The sequence below is a fragment of the Mauremys mutica genome, chromosome 3 (assembly GCF_020497125.1).
Source record: "Mauremys mutica isolate MM-2020 ecotype Southern chromosome 3, ASM2049712v1, whole genome shotgun sequence".
NCBI classification, from domain to species: domain Eukaryota; kingdom Metazoa; phylum Chordata; order Testudines; family Geoemydidae; genus Mauremys; species Mauremys mutica.
The window spans coordinates 198677571-198698564 of NC_059074.1; the positions used below are offsets into that span (position 1 = coordinate 198677571).

General features: G+C 38.5%; 1 protein-coding gene across 11 annotated transcripts in view; it reads left to right on the forward strand.

Annotated features, from left to right (window-relative positions):
* TASP1 (taspase 1) overlaps positions 1–20994 on the forward strand; it is a 155353-nt gene that overhangs the window by 6567 nt on the left and 127792 nt on the right. For 5 of the 11 annotated variants that reach the window (XM_045011803.1, XM_045011807.1, XM_045011810.1 and 2 more), the window contains exons 2-6: positions 619–719; positions 1357–1446; positions 3327–3545; positions 7244–7311; positions 10941–11009. In XM_045011803.1, the coding sequence (XP_044867738.1) occupies positions 3401–3545; positions 7244–7311; positions 10941–11009 (282 nt within the window). In that variant the 5' untranslated portion in view covers positions 619–719; positions 1357–1446; positions 3327–3400. Of the gene's footprint in view, positions 1–582; positions 720–1356; positions 1447–3326; positions 3546–7243; positions 7312–10940; positions 11010–20994 lie in introns of those variants that run through there. The other 6 variants (XM_045011804.1, XM_045011801.1, XM_045011800.1 and 3 more) reach the window with 4 other exon arrangements.

Sequence of the window (20994 nt, forward strand, 5' to 3'; positions counted from 1 at the left end):
CCAGCTTTTGACAGCAGTAGCCTTTTCTACAGGTGCAGAGAAAATATTTTCTTTTCAGTTTATTCAACCAGGTTAGTTCAATGGCTAGTTTATTCAAATTTAAGAAACCAGTGGCAGTTGAAAAAGCAGGAAAGCTTGTTTTCCTCTTCCACTATATGAATAAAAACTAGCTGTCAGATGATGAGATCCACTAGTTCAAAAATCCTGAAGATCATTGTGACCAGAAACAATCAATTAAATCCACTAGTTACAGGTAATATTTCCTTTGTTTAATAAATCAATTAGTTCTAAATGCAGAACATGTTTTGATAAACTTACTTTTTTCTTATATATCCAGCATACCCAAGATAGTTTTATTTAACTAATAAAGGAATGAATTGTGGTTTTTGTGCATTTTCAGTTGAATTCTAATTTAAGCTTGACACAAATCATGAGGAAAAATTAATCTAGTAAATAAGAACTGCATAAGTCACCAGTCTCTAGTGTAAAAATTAAGAATATGAAATGTGTGTTAAGCTATAGAATTGCTTAAATAAATATTATTACTCCTGGCTGAATTCTGCATCACGTGTGCATGCAGAATTCATGTCCCCTGCAGATTTCTTTGCTTCCCTGCAGAAAATGATGGGGAAGTAAAGGAAAGTTGAAGAGTTGTCATGCACCTCTCCCAGGCAGCATGGGTGCCTTGTTTCCATCGCCCAGAACAAGCTGGCAGAGAGGTAAATCACTGTGGGGCTGGGGATGCCCATGGGTGTAGTTTGTTGAGGGGGGAGGCACTGGGGAAGGAAGAGGTGTGAGATAGGGTGGGGAGGGGGATGTGGGAATGAGGGGCAGGGGAGAGGAAGGGGGGTGAGATAGGGAAGAGACAATGGGGAAGAGAGATGGGATGGGGAAGAGAAAGGGAGTGGGGAATGAGGGAGGGAAGCAGGAGCCCGGCATGCAGCATCCCCTCCGCAGCAGTAGCTGGGGCTTCCCCATTAAGCAGACCCATCGAACCCCCACCCTGATGAGCCCCACCTACTGCACCCAGTCTGCCCCCAACAAGCCCCCCGGTTCCCCATCCCACCAAGCCCTGCTGTCCCGGCACCCTGACCCCTCTGCTGAGCCTTTATTCACTTTAGTAGTATGTAGGCTGCCATTAGTCCCAATGTCAATATCAGCTGTATACATACATTGTGTTGATCTGTTGTTGTTCTTTCCACTCTTGTTCCAAAGCTACAAGTTCATCTGAATTATGTGTACAGAAATGGCCTTGTTACATATACTAAATATACCCTCCACCTTTTGAACTACCTGCTGTTTTAAATTAAATTTTGAGAGATGTTGATCTTGATTAATGTGTACAGTGCTTTGCAGATGTAAAGCCATAAGTGTTGATTAGCTTTGATGTTCTGTGCCTGACTCCTGAAAACTACTTCCTGCTGTCAGTGGAAGCTCATACATTAGGTACCTAAACAACCGGTTTAAATTTTCCATAATCATTCTGTAAGCATCAAAACTTTATTCATCTTCTGAGATTGCAAAAAATGACCAACACTAGTTTTTTCTAAACTAGGTGAACCTAGAGATCCTGCTGTACGCTGATGACCAAGGCTTGGTCTATGCTTAAAATTGAGGTCAAGCTAGCTACGTTGCACAGGTGTGTGAAAAATCCACATCCCTGAGTGAGGTAGCTATGCTGACCTAACACCCAGTGTAAACACAGCTGGGTCAATGGAAGAATGCTTCTGTCAATCTAGCTACCATTGCTTGAGGAGGTGGTGTTGCTGCACCATGGGAAAAATCCCTTCCGTCATTGTAGACTGTGTCTACACTATGGGATTATATCAGCATAGCTACAGTGCCATCGCTGTGCCAGCATAAGCCATGTGTACACAATGTGGACTAACTGTGGTGGCTCCTCTTGCTGTCATGGTTTTTTAAATACCTTGTTTGTATCTTGGCCTCCTGGGAATAGAAAGTTTTTATGGAATATAACTGAGGATAAAAGATGGAAATTTTTTCTTATGGTATCTTTAAATTACTATTTCTTGGGAGCACTCACTGAACAGAACAGTACATCCATTCTTTTTTGGTAACACAGGTACGCTTTTTACCATGACTTTCTGTTTACAAGTAAATTACAGTTTCTTGCCTTTCTATATGGCTATTACTGAACTGTATGTGAGCCCTTTCATTGCATACTACCCTAAGTAGAAACACAGATATATTTATTTGATACACAACTTGGTATCTGTGTGTCTGTTAAGAATGCTGTATAGATCACATACCGATGCAACCTCAAAAAGCCAGGAAACAGTAGGCAGGCTGACAGAATATATCATTTAGTCTTCCCTCTAGAGATGCCACATACCACAGACAACGAATCTCAACCAAATCTCTGCCTTAGTCGGAATGCCAGTCTTCCAACACCCTCTGCCCTAAACTCCCACCACCAGAGACCAGACTCTTCTTCTGATTCTCCTTTGCTGTACAGTTCTGGGAAACCACACCCAGGTTTGTGAAAAGAATTGCTGAAAGGGTGCCACAACACTATCAGGACTGACTTAAGGCTATGGTGTGTGGTGGATTGGTATTAGTGAAGTCTGGGTCTTTGGGTGGAAGAAAAGCTGGTATCTACGGTGCTTTTGAGGCTTTGTCAGGCATGTTATGTAGCAACCTTAATTGATATGCACACTTTATCAATTTTTCCAGTCCTTCTATTTTTTAAAGGATCTCAGCAGCAGCTCTTCATTTCATGACAGTTTCTTTATGAAAATGCCTCGCCAGCTTAGCAGCTGGGAACTTTGACAAAGTCCTGTTTTTTATGAATGGAACTCCTGATAGCAAATAAAACATGCTCTTTATAGTTATCTAATATTTTCTTCACAACTGTAAGTACTGGAAACACTTCCTTAAAAAGCAAAGTTTGAGATTCTGGAGCATCAGTGCCGCACAGATTTGATGATCGTAATCAGAGCAGATATGTTATGGATATAATGTCAAATAAAAAGATCATAAACTTAAAATAACTTTCCCTTTGCTAAAATTTACTATAGTCAAACTTCAAATCTCAAATCAGTAACTTAGATGGGCTAGAAAAATTGTCTCCTCCTAACTAATTTATAATCTTAAATGTATGTAAATACTTGGAAAAGTCCATTTTTACTCACATTATGGGCTGTAAAATGGAAGATGCAAAACTCAATCTCTGCTTAAGTGGAAAAAATAACCTAATGTAACATGGATCTTCTGCTGTTCTTCATAAAATGCTTTTTGCATAAATTTGCCTGAACTGTTTTCAGTGGGAAAAAATTACGTAACATTTACATGTGGTTTTACCTTAGGGTGAGTCCTCTCCAGAGTTTACTTTTGGATGAAAGCATGCTCTCTTTCCAGTAGAAGATGGTGACCCTGGAGTATGATCATGGAGAAGGGGATGAGTTCAGTGGAAGTGTTACCTTCCAAATCATCCCAGGTTACAGCTGTAAAGGTGATGGTGAAGGAGCATGAAACAAAATTGATCCAAAAAGGGAAACCAGTGGGATTTGTGCTTGTACATGCAGGTAAGATTCCAGAAGTTGAGAGCTGAGGTGTTTTTTTTAAAATGTGTAGTAAAATCCTAAGTGAGTTATGCAAACTTCTGTGGCTGTTTCTGCTGTGAGTGAGAGTTCTAATGCTAACATAATGGCCTGGATTGTTCTCCAGGATTCATGTGCACAGAGACCCCTCAAAGTCATTTCTCCCTTTCTGTGCAAGGAAGAGTGTGTGCCATCTGTGTCAGATTTTAATATATGCCTCAAGAAGGTTCTAAGCCAGGGTGTCTACTACCTTTTTAAAATTTGGAGCTGGCAGGCTAGCTCTACATCTTGTGGATCCCTTTCTGAAATCAGTTCGGGAATCTCAACCAGTCCTCAGTAACCCACCTGTTTTGGATACCTGAGTGGGGTTCTTGCAGGTGGTCGGGCTGCATGAAGCTGAGTTGTTTTCTCAGGAATAGGGTGCGGGACTAGAGTGTCAAGCTAGTCTGTGAGGGGTAATGATGGAGCAGAATTAAAGCATGGCCCATCTCCCTATATGGAAAGCTATGAGCACTGTAATTGAAGAAGAAAGCTTCAGTTATAACCCTTCCTTTTTATTAGTTGCTTATAACTTAAATTCCTTTTTGGCCTGACTTCCCATGCTTGGTTTTGGTACAAGAAAGAACTCTTTAGTGCCTTTTTGCTAAGCTTGAACAAAAGCTATTTAGTTACACATTTGCACATTTTTAAGAGTAACATGCCAGTACTTCTGGCTCAGTGCAGTTTCCTTCTTTCCTACAGGTTTGCTGAATTTAAGTTAGGGTGGGTTTGGAGAACAAGGGACTTTTTGGGGATAGTCAAAGGTGGAAGGAGCATTTCCCATTCTTCTGTCATCCAGCATGCAGAGGGGTTCAGGCCGGTTTGTTGGCACTTATCCATGCTATGGGATGAGATAACTGCAATTTAATAACCCATACATGTAGGGCTGGCATTGGGCTGTGGGAAAGAGCTACATGACTTGTCTGTGCACAGACTTTCTACCATGCTTTGTCAGCACTACTCGATGGATTGGAAAGGGGGCATCAGTTGGGTCATATCATGTTGTCTGAGAGATCAGCTAAATTATGGGACTGTTAGGACTCTATTGATATTCAGGCAGTGGAGAAAGGAAGCAGTTTGCTCATCGGTCCTCTTTCTTTACCTTGCTGCTTCTGTGACTCCTGCTTTCAGTCCTGTTGTGCATCTTCCTGCCCATCACTCAGCTACAAAGCAGCTCCTTTTCCCCATCACATGCACAGTACTCTGATCCAGGCTGGAAAGGCAATGCTTAAAGGGGCTGTGTATTCAGCTTCACAGACTCTTCCAGCTGTGCTGCCTCAGGGCTGAGCACTGTGCAGTTCACGCATGGTGTCCTCCACACCAGCACCAGTCCCTTCAGCCAGCTGCCCTTACAGCACCCAGAAACATCTTACTGTTTCTTCTGTGACACTAATCCCACAATGCTTTGTGGCTACAAGGGATGGTAGAATATGTTGGGTAATGGGATGACTCTTTGGGTTACAGCATAAATGCCTTAACTGTTTTGCTACCTGATCACATGGTGTTATGCTCTCTCAAGCACAAGTGTTGTGAAAAAATAGGCTAAATGGTGATCCCAGCATGCTGTCTAGGTGAAAACTTCTTTAGCACGGTTTGACATCCTGACAGATTGCCTTGGTTGATGCTTTATTCTTATGTTGTGGGGATAAGGGAAAAATTTTCCTGAATTTGTGGGTCCAATTTAATAAAAGAAAGGCAGTGAGCTGGAGATGTATGAAGGAAAAAGGAGCACTTTAGGGTGTTAGGCCTGAGGAAACACTAGATTTATGTACACCAAGATTTTTCAGACTTGTAAATTACCTACGTTTACGGTTATACCAGGTGTCTCTTCCACCTCCATTGATGCTGCACCCATTGGGAAATTAAGGTTTCAAAAACTTCTAGTATAGTTAGCGTTGTAGAGAAAATTAATACATCCCTACCCCGATATAACGCAACCCAATATAACACACATTCGGATATAATGCAGTAAAGCAGCGCTCGGGGGGGGCGGGGATGCACGCTCCGGCGGATGAAAGCAAGTTCAATATAATGCGGTTTCACCTAGAATGTGGTAAGATTTTTTTGGCTCCCGAGGACAGCGTTATATCGGGGTAGAGGTGTAAATTTAGTTCCTTGATACTACAAGGAATCTTGTTAAATATAATGGCAGGTTCATCTTTAGCATTTGTTTCTGAACCATAGTGTGAAGTGAATTATTTGTATTACCATAGCTCCTAGTAGCCCCGGTTAGGGACTAGGACCCCATTATAAACCATAGAAACATGGAACAAAGAATTATCTCGCCCCGAAGAGCCTACAGTCTTACAACTGCAACTGATTAAAGCAGCCTGGTGATGCTTAAAATGCTCGAGGAGCTAAAAATAGCAATGTGTGTTTTTAAAAAAAAGAATAAGACCTTTAAGGTGAGCAAATATGTGCAGGACACCTTGCTCTGAGCCAGTGTTTAAAGACCCTGCTTGTACTGTCTTAAGACCAAATGGACATGTTTAATATGCTGCTGCTTATGGTGTATTTCCTCCACTATTGGTGTTTGTTTAGTTTTTGATAAACTAAACTGGTTGTTTAAAAGAAGCTTAAGCACAGACAGTACTGAAGAGGAGGAAGTGGGAGCTGGGATGAATATCATAGGTAACAAAAGAAAAAAAGTATCAGAGGGGTAGCCGTGTTAGTCTGGATTTGTAAAAAGCAACAATGAGTCCTGTGGCACCTTAAAGACTAACAGATGTATTGGAGCATGAGCTTTCGTGGGTGAATACTCACTTCGTCAGACGCATGGGACATGCATCTGTCTGATGAAGTGGGTATTCACCCACAAAAGCTTGTGCTCCAATACATCTGTTAGTCTTTAAGGTGCCACAGGACTCATTGCCTTTTTTTTTTTCTTTTAAAAAGCAACAATTTGCTAGTATTAAATGTTAAATTACTATAAGCCTATGGCTTCCATTGCTGATAGTACTTGTAGTGGTTTTCTAGACCTGTGGAGGCAGGAAGGAGTGGGGTTAGGGTATTGGCAGAGAGATGCTTGGAGTCAGTTTGGGGAGGCAAGGAACAGGAACAAAATGGAGATTGAAAATGAGAATAGTAGAAACATATTCCAAGTAATCATTCTCAAGAGACTGGGTCTGGCAGTCACAGAGCAGAAGCAGTAGTTTAAAAAAAAGCTAGTGCAGGTATCGAAGTGGAAGGAGGGCCAACTCATGTGATTGAAGATACAAAAGAAAAAGTGGAGCATGACTCTTAAAAACCGTAGCAATATTTTTTTTTGGTGGCTTAATATAGTGACAACTGTCATGTCTGAAACTCTCCCGGAATAGGCAAAACTAGAATCTCCCAATGAATATTTAGAGGGTCAGAATATCTATGTAAAATACTGGGACTTGTACCTCTCCACTTATATCAATAGTGTAGATGACTGTCAGTGGCAATACTGGGTTATTTTTTAAATGCTTGAAAGTGTTAATCTGTGATGGAAGTAGATCAGTGGTCTCTGTTTTATAAAATGACACAGAGTTATGTACATCTGAGTTAAGATGCGTTGTCAGCCTGTATTGTAATTCCTGGGAAAAACACTATCCCAGTATATTAGTTTGAATGCTTACCGTAAGCTCTACTTAACTTTGTTTTTCTGTCTTTAATAATAGGTGCAGGTTATCATTCTGAATCCAAAGCTAAAGAATACAAACATGTTTGCAAAAGAGCCTGTCAAAAGGTATGACTTCCCCAGTTCCAAACTTTTTTCTTTAAAGGATCAACAGGCTTCTAACAAATTTGAATTCACTGGAGTTCAATTTATAAAAGGTTTTAGGGTCTAGTCTCTAAGGTTTTAATCTGTTTTGTGAGAGTTATGGATATTATTCAGAAGTGCATAAAGTGTGTTTGCATGAAGTGTTTATTTTAGGATTCATTAACACTGTCCCCTGGATACAATTATGTACTGAAGGGTTGACATTTCTGTGGACAAAAAAAGAAATAGCAATAAAAAAACAGGAACCACTGTGCGCTCCATAAAGGAAGAATGGTAAAAACTTTGACAAGTGTGATTTGAATAACAGATCAATAAATATTATTTCATAATCCCCCAAAGGATTATGGTTTGTACTATACCTCTTTCACTTGCACAGAAACTACGTACACATTCTCTCTCCTTCAAAGGGCTGCAATACACATGGATTATTAAAAGAAAAGAGTGGTGGTTCTCAGCTCATGCAACAATTTTGGTTCCAGGGCTTGCTCCAGGTACACATAGAAATGGTGTTTTTCATTTCATATCATGATTCCAAATCATGTTTCCATGGTACCACTTCTTGCTACTTGAAGGTTGGCTGGCAGTCACTGGTCAGGACTATATACACCTAATATGTGTAGCCTGAGACAACAGCTTATTTATGGAAGATCCATCCCCCTATGACTTGGATATTTAAATGGTGAATTTGTAGTGATTTTATTGCCTTTCTCCATAAGGATATCAGAAACTGTCATTTGGCCAAGATACTACAACATGTCTGTGGCAGAATTTGGAATAGAACATGAGAAGAATTTATTAATTGTTCCTGTTAAGTTTAGGACAGAAGTGGGAGCATAAGTGAATGTAATTTGTCTCTTAGTTATTCGAACAGCTGCAAATTGAATATTGTTATAGAATAGATATATTGATTTAAATTCAGTAAGTGTGTGAATGAGAACAAGCTATAGGTGGCAGTGCATCTGCTCATGCTAGCAGTAACTTTGTCTACTTTTGTGTAATAGACGAAGTATTGTCAAACTGGTACTGGTGTCTGTTAGTAAAGGCAGTAAGACTTGTGCTGCATATGAATTATACAATGTGTGAAATAAAAATATGCATTGAGGACTCTGACAGTTAGACCTTTGCCAAAGCTACCATTGTTAGAGGACATAATCACTACATCTACAAAAGCCAGTTGTTCACTTGTTGCCATTTCCAGTACAACTAAAGTCCTAGCATACAGCCTTGTTTATAGAGCTGGTTGCAAAATGGAATTTTCTGTCTTGTAAAAAATTTCAAACGTTTGAAGATTTTCACCTGAAATTGAGATGATGAAAGCTCAAAAACTAGAATTTTCACAGGAGACAAAACTGTCAAACTCCATTGCAGGAGAAATGAAATGGAATTTTTCAGCTTGCTCCCTGAGGAGCCCCAACTGGCTGGTCTGCTTAGCTTTCATCAACATTTTTGATAGAATGAGCACATTGCTGTGGAATATCTTGGTTCTGTCAAGTCAGTATCTTCCACTGGAAATTTTTTGACCAACTCTGCTCAAGTTCATTTTATTTATTCTAGTTTCTGAAAAAAGTGTTATCTTAAAATTTACACGTCTTTAATCCAATTAGCCCCATCAAATATTAATGTTTTTTCCCTAGTGTAACTTAATGCTTGTTTAATGAAATGCTGTGTGTTTACAGTTTGACTTAGATTTGATTTTAACATAACCATTCAAATGGGAATCTTAAGGTCTAGGTAGCTGGATATATAGAAAACTACATTTACCTTTGGCCTATATATTAAATGTCTTATAGATTATTGCTGGTGTAGAGATTATCAGATTCTTTTGTAAAAAGACTGTTGAAATTCGAAGTGACGTGCAAAATATCTGAATACTTGCAGATATAAAATCACTTTTCCCTGATTGTATGGTAACATCTCCATTAAAAAGTAACCCTCAGTGCTTTGATGGAAGATTTATATGGCTGACTTTTTCAGGGGAGTCTGAAGGAGTTAGGTGTCTAAGTTTCATAGGTTTATTTGAAAATCCCACTCATCATCTCCAAATACCAATCTCACTTTGTAACTAACAGAGTTTCAAAGCATGCAATATCAGTACAGTTTGAGTAGTTTAACACTGAACGTCAGCCCTACCTGGTATCTCTGTTTTGTGATACTACTTTTCCACTTACTTGCCTGAGTGATAAATTTGCTTGCTGTTGAGGATAATGCTAATGGTAACTTGAGATTCCATTTGGTTCCTTGAGCTAGGTAGCCAACATAATGTTTGAGTAAGAACAAACAGCATAAGATTTGTGCCGCAACTAAGGACAGGTCTAAACAATGGGGTTAAGTCAACCTAAGTTATGTAGCTTAGGTTGATTTATTTGGTGTCTACATGGCGCTGGGTCAATGGGAGAAACTCTTCCGTTGACGTACCTTATGCTTCTCCTTCCGGTGGAGTACCGGAGTCGATGGGAGAGGATCGCTGGTCGATTTAGCGGGTCTTCACTAGACCCACTAAATCAACCTCTGGTGGATCGATCGCCGCAGCGTCGATCTACGGTAAGTATAGACATGCCCTAAGAATGCAGCCCTCATTAGTTCTTGTGAGTTCACTGAGGGAATTTGCTGTGAGTAGAAGTTTGTTCTACGTTTTTATACAGTGTGGATCTGGGAAATTACTACATGGCTCCAAAAGTTTATATCTTTTTAGTGCCAAACTTGAACAAAGATCATCAGTTGTTTATTTTGCATTTATGTTGCTAGGCTTGGCAGAGTTTGAGTTTTATTTTTTATAATTTCAAAAGTGATTATTTTAAGCATTTTAATATTTTTAATAGGTTTAAATTTTCACAATTTCAGGAAGTTGGGGGTGGGTCAGATAATTATTTGATGACAGTAGATGGAGAGAATGAAAAAATTAAAGCTTTGTAAATTGTCAACATCACATGTCAAAATATACAAAATAAATATCCTTAAATCAAATTCTAAGATGTTCTCAAGCAACATTTTTCTTACTGTGCTTATCTGTAAATTTCGATTATCATTGATGGAAATATATTTTCGTCAGTTGGTGTCTATATGGTGAAATTAATGTTTACTGACATTTAATGATAAAAATCTAATTCTTTCAAATGTGTGTGTTGCTAACATCTGGACAAACTTACTCAATGGTACAACTAATCATTTTAATGGCAGCAACTCAATATGACACAATATAATTCAGGGTTGGTTTTTTTGGTGTCAGAGCCCTATCATTAGTTCAAGTGTGCGGGAGACATATGTTACTATAAAATTCAACCGTAAATTTTTTTTGCCAAGTGCAATGTGGTTTCATGATGCCAGAACAATAATATCATGTATTCAAATCTTGTAAAGACTTTCTTCTCTCACAGTGCCTTTTGTCTTATTTGTCCTCTTAGGCTATGTCTACACTGGCAGTTGAGCAACAAAACTTTTGTCATTGTGTGTCGCTAAAAGCTGTATAGTGTAGACAAAGCCTTAGATTGGAATTTTTTTGTGGCGGGGATTCTGTCTCAGTGCCAAGAAAATCATTAGAACTATCCATACAATAATTAAATCCAAACTCATCAACTAAAAATTCTGTTTCACAGGCAATTGAAAAACTTCAGGCTGGTGCTCTTGCTACTGATGCAGTGACTGCGGCACTAATTGAACTAGAGGTACTTCTTATTTTTAATTCAGGAATTAAACCAAGTGAACATGTTATTGCCATATATCCCAATTCTATATAAAGCTATACATTTCAACTTGTAACTTACAGAGAATACTCTTTCAGTGCTTTAAATAGACCTATTTGTGCAAAAGTAAAATTTACTCAGCAATCTGCCTTTGACTTTTTCATTGTCTTGCTTGCCCTTAATGTATTAAAGAGGTTTAGCTGCCTTCCAATATTCAAATTGAATATGTATTTATTATACGTCAGCAGTAATAGCATCAAATTTGTTTTACCAACCACAGTCTCTAATATCTGATAATAATACTAAAAGTGGAGAATTCCCTGCAAATGCAGGATAGATTCTCTCTTTGGGCTTATCCATTTCTGACTTCTTCCTATCTTATTAGACACAACCCACTGATGGCTTCTTGGATGAGATAAATGATGCTCTGATCACTTCTGTTCATTACAGAGCCCATAACACATTAGATGGTCCATGTTTCAGCCTTATTTTCCTGGTGAAATTTCACATTGAGTACTTACTTTCTACTTTGCTTGATAGTAGATGAAACGAAACAAAACCTCTACAACTTCAGTCAAAGTTACTCTTAACTCCCTCTCCTTTAAAGCTCTTGTGTAGTAGTAGTGCTGATGTAGCCACCTCTGGGGTGGCACACATTTCAGGATGAATGATATTATGCATATTTTTCAGTGCATTTGGGTTATTTTAGGAAGGTGCTGTATAAATGTAAAGCTAATTTGTTTCTTATGACAGTCACGAGATCATGTTAAGGTGAATAGTTGTATTGCATTGTGGAGAAGAGGTGGCATAGGTGATGGACATTACTTCATGTCTGTTTCAAAATGGCATATTAATAAACTTTGTAATAATTAATTATAACTCTAACATGGTTTGTTAAACTTAAAACAAAATCTAATAAAGAATTATTAGGTGTGAGGATGAATGTTAGTGGATATGTCCACAATTAGCCTTATATGTAACTGAATTTAGCTTATAAAATATTCTCAGAACACTCCTTAGAATTCTTCTCTTGATTTAGGATAGCAGATCTTGGTTTAGTATTCTTAGCATCTTTCAACAGAAGAACTAAAGATAAACATTTAAGGCAACTGAAAGAACCTGTCTCTAGGATATATAGTGGGTTTTGCATCACCAAAGATAGTGGTTTTATTTTTATGATCACTTCAGCTAATTTTTAATTTTGTTAGGGAAGCTGTTTCATGGGTGGGAGCATGGAGGTCCAGTACTGTGAGCATGAAGAAAACGCATAGAAGTGTTGTGGTGAGCACTGTGAAACAAGTTAAATTTACTCTTTTGTGTATAGAACTAGATGCTACTCAGCATTCCAATTTAGCAAGATAAACTACATTTAAAATTTCCTAGTTTATCTGCTTAAGTGGCCTAGAAATTAAAGGTTTAACAAGAAAAGAATATAGGTAGTACATTGCAGGACGCACAATTGTGCTTAAATGAATATAGCTTGTTAACAGAATAACTTAAAGAAATTTAGGAGGCATTGACTCTTGATTCTGTTGATGATGGCGTAGTGTTTTGCTTTGGTAGGGTTTTGTATTGGGTTTATTGTTTTAATGTACAGGCTGCTGTGTGATTATGTTGGAGAAGGCAAGGTTAGATGTTCACCTTGGACTTGGAGGATGTGACGGGGGGCCATGCCGATTGCTCAATTAGGACAAACTGCAAAGAATGGAACAGACAGTCTTCCCAAACTGTTAGTTATTCCAATACTTAGATTCACCAAGCCAGCAACATAACAGCTTCTGCAATACCTTACTGGTTACTCAGAAGCCAAAAACAACGTTCCTTTAAAGCAATCCAGCCTTTGGGCTCCCACCCAGATAGCCAAGTCAAATATGATGAGGATTATTGAAAATCTTGTTCATCATATAAAAAGTTCTACCAATCCCAAAGGATTGGACACATTACCTTCCAGGTTAATTAATATTTCAGATCTTACCCAAATACACGCTTATAGCCTTATTAATTTATTCGTATTAACTAAGCTAAAATTTATTAAAAAAGAAGAGAGAGAGAGTGAGTGTACGGGTTAAAAGATCATTATATATACAGACATGAACAGAGTTCTTAGGTCAGTTTCATAGTAGAGATGGTGAGCTTTAGAGTTGCAAAAAGTTCTTTAAAATTATTCCATAGGTTCAGTCCAATGTTCCAATATCAGGGTGATCCAGAATAGAACTGGAGACCTCAATCTTGTGACTGAAGCTTCTCCTGGTGAATCATAAACAGATTTGAGATCAAAGTATCAGGTCCCAAGATTTTTTTTTTTTGAGATAACTGGCAGCCACTTGACAGCATGCAGTCCTTGGGGTGGACAGTAGTGTCTTTGAAGTAACCTCTTATTTCCTAAACATCACCAGTAATTAGCTACATGGATTAACATATGGCAATTGCCTATCTCCAGACATTTACATGTGATTTGCTACATACTTCAAAGGGAAATTAAGACAGTGATAGCACTACAATCACAGTTCCTTTAAATGTTAGTATCTTCTTTTGATCTCTGAATTAACAGAATACAACGATAGACAGGAACTATTTGGTTACATTGTTAACCTCTAACAATATACACCTCTACCCAGATATAACGCTGTCCTCGGGAGCGAAAAGATCTTACCGTGTTATAGTTGAAACCGCGTTATGTTGAACTTGATTTGATCTGCCGGAGCGCGCAGCCCCGCCCCCGCTCCCACCCCAGAGCACTGCTTTACTGCGTTATATCCGAAGTCGTGTTATATCGGGTCACGTTATATCGGGGTAGAGGTGTATATGTAAACACACAAAAACAAACATGTCATCTTCTAATATGTCTCTAGAGGTTGAATCTGGGTCAATTAGCCTGCTGGTTGTGTAACCCTTTCTGGCCCTGTGTCACAGAGGGTGAGGAGGAGGAGTAGAGAGTCAGCATAGTGAGGTTTGATGGTCCTTACTTCCTGTAGAGTTTGTTTCACGGTCTCATACCAGCACCTGAGGAAGCTGTCTCCTTCACACATGAGCTTTACTCTTAAGATAGAAAATTCTGTTTTACTTGATGAGCAGAGTAGTCTATCACAATTTTCCTCCTGGTGTTTATTCAATCTTTTAGATATGTTGGACCCAAGTAACACAGTGCCTTAAAGACAATGACCAAGACCTTGAATTATTTGACTTGATATTCTATAGGAAGCCAGTGTTCCGAGTGGAGAACACGTGTGATGTGCTTGTGGTAGTCTGTGTTCCTGAGGGGAAGAGCTTCAGGATTCTGGACTAACTGCAGTTTCCTAAGGGCTGATTGCTTAATACCTAGGTATATTGCTCTGTAAAAGAGTTTTTCTGAATAGAATGCCAACTTTAAACATAGTAAAATGTTTAAAAAAAATCATTTTAGCTATTTCACCTGCCTGAGAACCCTCCCAGTTTTTGTAACCTTTAGAACCAAATCTTCATTTAAAAAAATAGTCTTTCTCTGTTGCTGTGTGAAACACCAACATAGGAAATTGATATTGAATATAGCAAGTCAACACAATAAACAGAATAGAAAAATGTATTCCCCTCTCTTCCATTTATAGTCATTTTGTAACTTCAGTAGATTAAAACTGTTGTTTTTCATGTAGCCCCTTTAAGAAGTAACCCCATCCCTCTTGTCTTTATGTAGCAAGGATATCACCTTTCCTAAGACAGTGAGTATTCTGATTTAGCCAGAATGTATTGTGAAAATCTGTATGTAAATTAAGTCAACTCGTTAACTTATTTTGCTGTTGTAGTGTTGATTTTAATTATAAGTAGGGCTGTCAATTAATCGCAGTTAACTCACATGATTAACTCAAAAAATTAATCGTGATAAAAAAATTAATCGCGATCAATCGCAGTTCTAATCGCACTGTTAAACAATAGGATACCAATTGAAATTTATTAAATATTTTGGATGCTTTTCTGCATTTTCATATATATTGTATTCTGTGTTGTACCCTTTTTTTATTTCAGGTACAAAAACAAAACAATGTAAAACTTCAGAGCCTACAAGTCCACTCAGTCCTCCTTCTTGTTTAGCCAATCGCTAAGACAAACAAAAATGACTTGCATCCGAAGAAGTGGGTATTCACCCACGAAAGCTCATGCTGCAAAACGTCTGTTAGTCTATAAGGTGCCACAGGATTCTTTGCTGCTTCTACAGAACCAGACTAACACGGCTACCCCTCTGATACTAAGACAAATAAGTTCGTTTACATTTACAGGAGATAATGCTGTCCTCTTCTTAGAAACATAGAAGATTAGGGTTGGAAGAGGAGGTCATCTAGTCCAATCCCTTGCTCAAAGCAAGACCAAACCCAACTAAATCATCCCAGCCAGGGGTTTGTCAAGCTGACCCTTTAAAACCTCTAAGGATGGAGATTCCACCACCTTTCTAGGTAACCCATTCCAGTGCTTCACCATCATCCTAGTGAAATAGTTTTGCCTAATCTCCAACGTAGACCTCCCACTGCAACTTGAGACCGCTGCTCTTTGTTCTGTCATCTGCCACCACTGAGAACAGTCTAGCTCCATCTTCTTTGGAACCCCTTTTTAGGTAGTTGAAGGCTATTATCAAATCTCCCCTCATTCTTCTCTTCTGCAGACTAAATAAGCCCAGTTCCCGGAGCCGCTCCTCATAAGTCATGTGCCCCAGCCTCCTAATCGTTTTCATTGCCCTCCACTGAACTCTCTCCAATTTTTACCACATCCTTTCTGTAGTGGGGGGCAGAAAACTGGATGCAATACTCCAGATGTGGCCTCACCAGTGCTGAATAGAGGGGAATAATCACTTCCCTTGATTTCCTGGCAATGCTCCTACTTTTGTAGCTGGGTATTGCAAGGTATTTACGTGCCAGATATGCTAAACATTCGTTTGTCCCTTTGTGCTTCGGCCATCATTCCAGAGGTCATGCTTCCATGCTGATGACATTCGTTAAAAAAATAATGCATTAATTAAATTTGTGACTGAACTCCTTGGGGGAGAATTGTACATCCCCTGCTGTTTTACCCGCATTCTGCCATATATTTCATGTTATAGTAGTCTTGAATGATGACCCAGCACATGTGGTTCATTTTAAGAACACTTTGACTGCAGATTTGACAAAATGCAAAGAAGGTACCAATGTGAGATATCTAAAGATAGCTGTAGCTACTCGACCCAAGATTTAAGAATCTCAAGTGCCTTCCAAAATCTGCTCGGGACGGGGTGTGGAGCATGCTTGCAGAAGTCTTAAAATAGCAACACTCTCTGATGTGAACCCCAAACCACCAAAAAAGAAAATCAACCTTCTGCTGGTGGCATCTGACTCAGATAATGAAAATGAACATGCGTCGGTCCACACTGCTTTGGATTGTTATAGAGTAGAACCCGTCATCTGCATGTATGCATTTGCCCTGGAATGGTGGTTTGAAGCGTGAAGGGACATATGAATCTTTAGTACATCTGGCACATAAATATCTTGTGATGCCAGCTATGACAGTGCCATGAGAACGTCTGTTCTCACTTTCAGGTGATATTGTAAACAAGTGGGCAGCATTATCTCCTGCAAATTTGTTTGTCTGAGCGATTGGCTGAACAAGAAGTAGAACTGAGTGGACTTGCAGGCTCTAAAATTTTACATTGTTTTATTTTTGAATGCAGTTTATTTTGTACATAATTCTACGTTTGTAAGTTCAACTTTCATAATAAAGAGATTGCACTATAGTACTTATATTAGTATATTATATTAGTACTATTTCTTTAGTTTTTTTTACACTGCAAATACTTGTAATCAAAAATAAATATTAAGTGAGCACTGTACACTTTGTATTCTGTGTTGTAATTGAAATCAATATATTTGAAAAGGTGGAAAACATCCACAAATATTTAAATAAATGGTATTCTGTTGTTGTTTAACAGTGTGATTAATCACAATTAATTTTTCTAATCGCTTGACAGCCCTAATTATAAGACCGTATGAACAAATTTTTTCAGCCGAAGTACAAAGAACCTTTCTAATGTGCAACAGAATAAAATCAACAACAGAATAAAATCCTAAGTATTGAGTCTACTTCCCAAACTCTGAAAGCTATAGAATAAATTATAGCTCATTGCTCTTTTTCCAGTGGTCTAGATATTTTTTATTCTGTGTTTCACAAACTACTTTCTCTTCAGAATTTTGGAAGATCCAACTATCTTTTTAGGCAAGTGTCACAAAAGATGGATTTTTCCGAGTTCTGCTTAGTTACACAACTCCTATTACATGGAATTCCAGCCAGTCCAAGAGGCATCACTTCAAAGAGTTGCTGAGGAACAAAATTTGCTCTTGATCTTTTATGACAGTTTGCTTGTGGTATGCTGGCTGCTTTTTCTATTTTTGCAGCCTCTAAGTGGAGCAAGAACAGTCCGTCTCTGCGTGACTGCATGAACATCTCCAATGCAATAAATTCCATGATTAAGATAAAATGTTAGCAGTTATGTGGGCAAAGTAGCGTACATGTACAAACTAACGAACAGCAGCTAACTGTGAATGCCGTTCATATAACCTAATACTACACTGCTGAATTTTATAAAGTGTCATCCGTCATATTTGGCAACCTGATCATGGCAGCATGGATGAATGTATTTCCCAGAATTTCAGCGAGCTGCATAATTGAATATAACAAATGAAGATGCTAACTCCAAAGTCTCTGTATGTTGCAATAATAAATTAGTGGATACTTCAGAAGACTGATTGTTAAAACACTGCATGATTCTTTAAGGACATGGTCACTGAGCCATTCGGTTTTGCACAATTCTGTTATCAGTTGCCACATATGAGTTGACTGTTGAATTGGTCTTGGAACACAAGAGTTGGGTTAATTTTTTGACTTGCAGTGTACAATAACCACATGCTGTTGTTTTTTTTATGGAAGACCAGAAGAACTCCATATGATTAAGCTTTTATGTATCTCTATAGCACTTCAGAGAATCACTGTCTAGATGCTGGAAAGAGAGACTAAAGAACACCCAGATAAATATTTTTAAGACTTCTTCATGTAGAAGGGGAAAAATAATCACAAGCAGAGCCAAATACTCTACTGATCAAAGTTGCAAGCACCCTGATTTCTGTCTAAACATATGATGGACACAGTTTGTGCAGTAGCATTAGCTTGTGTTCCTCTGACTTATTACAAGGCTGTAAACAGATGATATTTAAGTCAGGGCTCAGAACTGATTATTCATCCTATGATGGAAAATGCCATATAAATAAATGCCAGATTTGTGTTTACTAGTGAAACCGCTCCACTTACTGTGTCTTAATGTTGCAGTTGATCTGGAAAAGACACTTTCAGTACCTCTTACTAGATACCATAAAGTATCTAAAACAAATCTAAACTATCAAGTGTGCAAGTCTAATTAATATTAGATCTATGGCATTCTGTACTGCAGATCTGTTGCTTTCAGTTAAATACTGAAGTGAACTGTGTGATATGACCTATTTTGTAGAACTAGATTGAGTTTTAACTTGAGTACATTAATAGGAAAAGATTAACCTCCGCAGATGTACACTTTTGAAACTAAAGTCTATGTTTTTAAAATTAAGTACAAGCAATTAATTTGCAATGAGAAGCACAACACTATTACAGTAAAGGGGTCTATGTAAAACTCGAAAGTTAGAGGTTCTGACCTAGTTTTTCAAAATTGTTAATTATAGTTACAATGTTAAAATAAAAAAAAAACTGGTTCCATTTGCTTATGACTTCAATTTGTTGACTTGACATAATATGATGCATAGGTATGTGTTGTGCTTTGTTTAATTATCTGGCTTTAATTTAAGATTTTCTTTAGAACATTTTAACTGATTAAACAAAATGGGACTTGATTCATCCCAGGAGGCCACTTCTCAGTGCCACCAACCCTCCAGTAAGAAAGCAACGTTATAATCTTATTGTTTAAATGGTGGCTGTCTATATGCATGTCTCTTGAATAGCATTTAGTAGTCACAAAGCTTGCATAAACAGACTGGCCAAAACTATATCAAAGATAGCTGAAGTGTTACTTTAACATCTGTTGAAAGTAGAGCGCGTATAACTATTTGGCTAGGTGTAATTCCAGGACTGTCAAAGATGAGTAACTTCTACAAGCCTTCCAACTTTGACCACAGCTAAAAAATGTAGTATGCTGTGAAACAGGCAAACATTGTAAGTATATTTTGAAGAGAAGGAATCAAAAAAGAAAATGATAGCTTCAGTAGTTTAGGAGCAATTACAGGATGAAGTGCAATTTTTTGTTGACAATCTAATTTATTTTAGAAGCTAAAATTTCATATCTCAGTAGATGCAAGAATCATAAGTTAAATGCACTTTGCTGGCGATGTAAGTGCAGTGGATGTAGGTTTCTTAAACAATGTCTTCCATGTCATGTGGCTAGGCTTCTTTTGGCTAAAATGCTATGGACAGTGTTTCTTCTCTTCTTCCCTCCCCTCTTCCACTTTTATATGATGACAGGGCAAGCATTTTGATCTGCAAAGCTCATGACTGCACTGCTCACCTCCCCAGTAAGTTGAGACTACTTAGAAATATAAAGGAGTGCTTTGCTTCCATTTAAAAATTAAAAGGTAAATTCTTTGAAGTGGCCTTTGCCTATTCTCCCATACGGCATGCATCCTCTGATGCTGTTGAAATTTTTTGCAAAGCAGTGCCTAAGCTACATCGTTGCCCTCTTGCCAGCATCAAATGGTTGGAGCTGAGGTTAAAAAAGGTCTGATTGCCCCCGCCAGGTCAATTCATTTTTTACCATGGATGTCTGTAGGTGTTAAGAATATGCTCCAGTACATCTGTTAGTCTGTAAGGTGCCACAGGACTCTTTATCACTTTTTGAAGAATATCTCTGTATACCTGGATGGAAGAATTCACTTTTCATTTTAAAACTCTCCCTATTTTTGTTAATGTGTATGATAGCTATTTAGTATTTGGCCACTTATTATTGAACATGGGTTCTTAAACATTTGGTCATGGCTGATCTGACCTCCAAAGATTCAGATAAAAAGAGATGGTTGTAGGCAGTGTATTTCATGCTCCCACATTCTCCCGGAAGTGGATGCACAGTGCCATTTTCTGTTTGGACAGGGGAGCTCACTTTGTTCAGATTTGAAGGCCCTGTATACAGAGCAGCATGCCTTGGAACCACACCAGTAGACAAGATGATCCATGTCTTCTGAAATGAGGCCCTCAGTCCCTAGATTTGTCATTGGACCAACTTTCAGGCCTGTTATGTTGGAGCAGACCATCTTTCTCTTCAGCCAGGCATGACCATGGAACTAAAGTCTATGCCAGAGAGAGACTATAGTGCCAAGGTCTTCAGTAAGCATTGGAGCTTTATTAGCACAAATAAACACTAGCTCAGAAGTGGGGCTTTTGCTGCTGAAACTTTACTGATGTCAAGGCTGATTTCTGCTTCTAAGGATCCTTCTTTGGTTCTAGGAACTACTTAAGTACTGAAATATGGAAACCAAGCTGACACCAACTGGTATGTCAGTGCAGGAAATTCCTTTGACACTTAAGAGCCTTGTTCTAATGGAACAATCTGATGTGGCTATCCCTCTGTCCTAGGTTCTTCTGTCTGAGCCTGTCACATCATGATGCATCCATTAATGCTGGGACCTTCATTGGGGAAAAAGCTCAAAAGTATCAAGCACATCTTCGCTTATAGGACAAGTTTGGTCCTGCTTTGAGCAGGGGGTTGGACTAGATGACCTCCTGAGGTCCCTTCCAACCCTGAGATTCTATGATTCTATGACAAATCCACACCAGTGTCACCTCAGCTGCCCTTAAATATAAAAAACAAGAAAAAACAAGTTGAAAGGTATCTGGTGCCAGAAAGGAAGGTATCTGGTGCCCAAAGAGGAAGGCACTAAAGAGGGTCCTTCTTGCTAAGATTCCTGCTATAGCACAGATGGTTCCTTCCATTTGCCCATGG